Source organism: Thermobia domestica, chromosome 1 (genome assembly GCF_964235325.1).
Source record: "Thermobia domestica chromosome 1, izTheDome1.hap1.1, whole genome shotgun sequence".
Taxonomy (NCBI): Eukaryota; Metazoa; Arthropoda; class Insecta; order Zygentoma; family Lepismatidae; genus Thermobia; species Thermobia domestica.
In genome coordinates, this window is record NC_137454.1 from 82,193,424 (window position 1) to 82,197,477 (window position 4,054).

Consider the following 4,054-nt stretch of genomic DNA (forward strand, 5'->3'; position numbering starts at 1 on the left):
ATTGCGCTGTAGTTCGTCTACTTAGTCACAGCCACACCCCTTTAACACTCGGCAACGTCGCGTCAGAACTTGCGTTTTATTCGTTTAGCTGAAATGTCAAGATGTTTGTCACAGGCTTTAATTCAGCGCTGGTTATTAGCAGTGTCACCAAACCCTAGTGCGAGAAATTGCAGAAGTCCCTTTACTTTTTGACTTCTCCTCGTATATGAAAATAGAAGATTAGAAGTTTGAAGCGAAGTTCGTGACTCATTCCATTACTGTTATACAAGTAGTAAGGTAATGTAAGTTCCATACAAGATTTTAATATGTGTGATTGAAATTAAAAGAATTCTTTATTTTTTTCAGAAAAAATAAGTAATTTCTTTGGAAGGACATGGACATCATAGGAATAATCAACCTCTGTTTCTATGCAGGATCTATTTGTCAACTAGAAAATCTATACATGGCAGAAATTGGTGCATTTATTAAAGCTTCAATTCCTGACTTCAACAACACATCTTCATGTATTATTGGTACTAACTCGGAAAGTAAGTTTCAAGGCATTATTGAGAGGGTTTGGGAGTCATATACAATGCCAATAATTAAAATACAGTTACACAATAATCAACATGATGGACAGATGCATAATTTGATCAACGGATCATTTATTTGTAAAAGTGTTATATTTATTATCGATAATGTTAAAGTTTTGGAACAATTTCTGAAGAATAATTCATCAGTAAATGTTTTTCAGGACACTGAAAATTGTGTTTGGTTCGTTATAAACACTTCTGTGAGAAAACGCTTTTTGCGCATGCCTTTATTAAATCAAATTTCAAGATTTTACTTGATTACTATTATGGAACCATCAAATCATAAATTTAAATTTATGAAATCCCTCCACTTAGTTTCAGAAGAAGAACTGGAACTAGAATCCGCTTTACAAGATAGAAAATCGTCGCCAATAGTTTTTGTCCACAACAATATTACAAGCTCATATTCAAGAACTAATAGGGAACTAAAACTTAGCCTGTTTCACTTTCCACCGTACGTAATGATCTCTAGACACTACCTAATGGATTCTGTGTACAAAGGTTTCGAATATCGAATAATCCGAGAAATTGCCTATCGAATGAATTTTTCGATTTCTGTTGTTGGTGTTCACAACATAGATCGTTGGGGTGGTACACAACCACCTCGAGGTGTTTTAGGAGACGTTGCTGAGAGGAAAGCAGATATTGGTATAGGAGGAATTCTTGTTATACACGAATCTCTTTCTCGCATCTCAACCAGCCTACCATACATAAGAGTCGGTATTACTTTCTTAGTTCCGAAACCTTATCCCCACAGTGGATTAATGTCAATCACATATCCCTTTCACAGGAACGTTTGGATCATTACAATTTTGTTAATATTTTTGTGTGCTTATATTTTACACATCATTTCGTCTGTTCATAGTAAGATATTTCTTAACAGGGTACCAGCTCCATACAAAGATTTTGCAACAAACTTCTTCCGGTTAATAAATTTTCTTACTACCCACGGTATACCTGAACCAGTTCATTCCCCCCTACGTTTACATTTCATAGGTACAGCACTGTTTCTGTATCTTGTAACAATGTTCTACTGTAGTACCCTAGTTTCTCATCTTACCTTTCCGGTATTTTCATCACCCATCGAAACACTGAAACAGTTAACTGAAAGCAATCTGTACTGGGGATCAACTGATGCATTCAGCTTAAAGGTACTGAAGCAGTCTCAAGAAGTGTACCCAGAATATGCACAACTCTTGAAAAAATATCGTCCTTTTAGTACAACTGATGAGATGAACAATTGGCTTTCTAAAGGTGGGTACAGCGTAATTGTTGTAAATGTTGCTAAAGAATATGCCGCAGGAGACAGTGAATCTATAACAGAAGATACTTGGCGAAAGCTGCTAATCATGAAAGAAACTCTTGTAGTGATGAATGTAGGGATGGCACTACAAAAGAGATCGCCGTATAAAGGGAGGATAGACGAAATTCTGCAATGGATGATACAAGCAGGTCTTATCGAAAAATGGCAATGGCAAGTGATCGCGGATATCAAAGAAAGAAAAATGTGGAAAGTAATGCGATACAAACCTTATATTAGTGGTTCCCCAGTGGTCATCACCTTACCCATGTTACAATCAGCTTTTTTCTTATTAATAACGGGTATAACACTATCAATGATATGTCTTAGCTGTGAAATATTTTTCTATCTGATACAGAAGAAGAATTTATTTCATGGATTAGAAACAAAGTGCTTAGTAAAAATGCATCCTTTGGACACTTTGTAGATAACTTTCTTAAGGACGTTCGTACCTCTAATATATAATAAGATTGAGTCTGCTTCATATACGAAGGCGGTTTGATAAGTAACTTGGTTCGCATTCTAATAGACTGTGCTAACGTCATCTGTATATGTAATCAAGAACTATCCTTTATATGAGTAAATAATATGTGATCTCGTCATTCTGACAGTAATTCATTGTTTGAAAATTACATAAACAAAAGTGTTTTGAAAACGTGAAAAATTAATAAAATGATGAGTAATAAATGAAATGGTGAAATAAAGAAACGGGAGAACCCCGAGAAAACCCAGGCACACGGTGTTTATCCACCACAAAGTTCACTTGGCGGGGGCTGGGATCGAACCCGGGACCCCAAGCACAAGAGGTGAACGCTCTACCACTGAGCCACCGCGGCCCAAAATTGGAAGTCGTAGTATGATTCAATTCTTTCTTTTTCCTCTCTGGGAGGGAAAACAGTGAAGAAAATTAATGGGACGACTTTATTTATATTGAATGGTTCATATTCTTCCTATGAAACCGTTCGACTTTGAATAAATGGATATGAGCGTGGCAGAATAAGCACTGAACATGCACTACATCCTAGAGCCCCGAGATCAGCTATTACGTCCGAAATTCATGATGAAGTCCATGGTTTGAATTTTGTGAGTAAAAATCGGTGAGTTAGAAGAAGACACAACCATCTCAACTGAGCGGGTTCACTTCATTTTGCATAATGAGTTGCATATGAAGAAACTTTTCGCAAGATGGATGCCGCGTTTACTCGCTCCAGTGCGGCGAAAAAAAAGGAGTGTCGCTGAACAAACGTTGATTAAACTGTGATTTGAACTACTTCCGCGTCCTGGCTAATCATTAAATCTACCCTATTGAACTACGATATATTCCGAAACTTAAAACTTTCCTGGCAAGACGAAAATTTGAGTTAAATGAAGGGATCATATAAGAAGTAAGCCGAGTATTTTGAAATTTGCTTCCGCGATGAAATCGTGAAGCTGAAGAAACGTTGAAGCAGGTGCATTGAACTTTTGGAGAACTATGTCGAAAAATAAGATACATTAAAAACTCATTATTTTCTTCAATATCAAACCAAGTTAGTTATCAAACTACCCTTGTTGATATTTAGAAGTATTTAAAATGCACAAGGCGAAAGTATTCTTGATACATCTGTTGAATATGCAGTGTAAACATATTTTTTTTCTTTTTTCATCTATCTTGGGTAAGTTTCCAAAAGTCAGAGTTTTTTCTGATATACGGTCAGGCCCGAAGCCAAAACAGTAAGACAGGTGGACATGAGACCACCTTGCGAGCGCTAACTTGAGTTGTTGTTATATATAGTGCCCGGAAATTAAGGAAAAATCCTCTTTTTTACGAGTGCCCGAAGACGAGGCTTAACATAATATATTGGGTCATTGTGGGCCAGAAAATGGTGGATTTTATTTGTCCTTTTTCGCCTATTTTGCGGTTTTTTTTTATTATTAGTCTTTTTTTAAAGCTTTTCATAGGTCTTAACTCTTTTTTTTTTTTTTTTTTTTTTTTTGCACTTCACCTTTCGACAATAAATTTACTGGCCGTTAATTCGAATTCTCTTAAACATCTTTTCTTTAGTAAAGAAAATTCAAACGATAAGTCATTCTTCGACGACTGGACTGATAAGACCAGATCTGCAACAATCACATGCCGGATAAGGAGGCGTAACAATGTCCTCCAGCGAGGGGAGTGAGAGTGAGGAAGTTTTCTTATTTT

The 4,054-nt window shown here is 36.3% G+C and overlaps 1 protein-coding gene across 1 annotated transcript; it reads left to right on the top strand.

Annotated features, from left to right (window-relative positions):
- The first annotated feature begins 1,054 nt into the window (after positions 1-1,054).
- On the top strand, positions 1,055-2,299 carry LOC145687431 (glutamate receptor ionotropic, delta-1-like). Its single transcript, XM_081760898.1, has one exon. The coding sequence runs from the start codon at positions 1,055-1,057 to the stop codon at positions 2,297-2,299; it is 1,245 nt and encodes a 414-aa protein (XP_081617024.1).
- Positions 2,300-4,054: the final 1,755 nt, after the last annotated feature.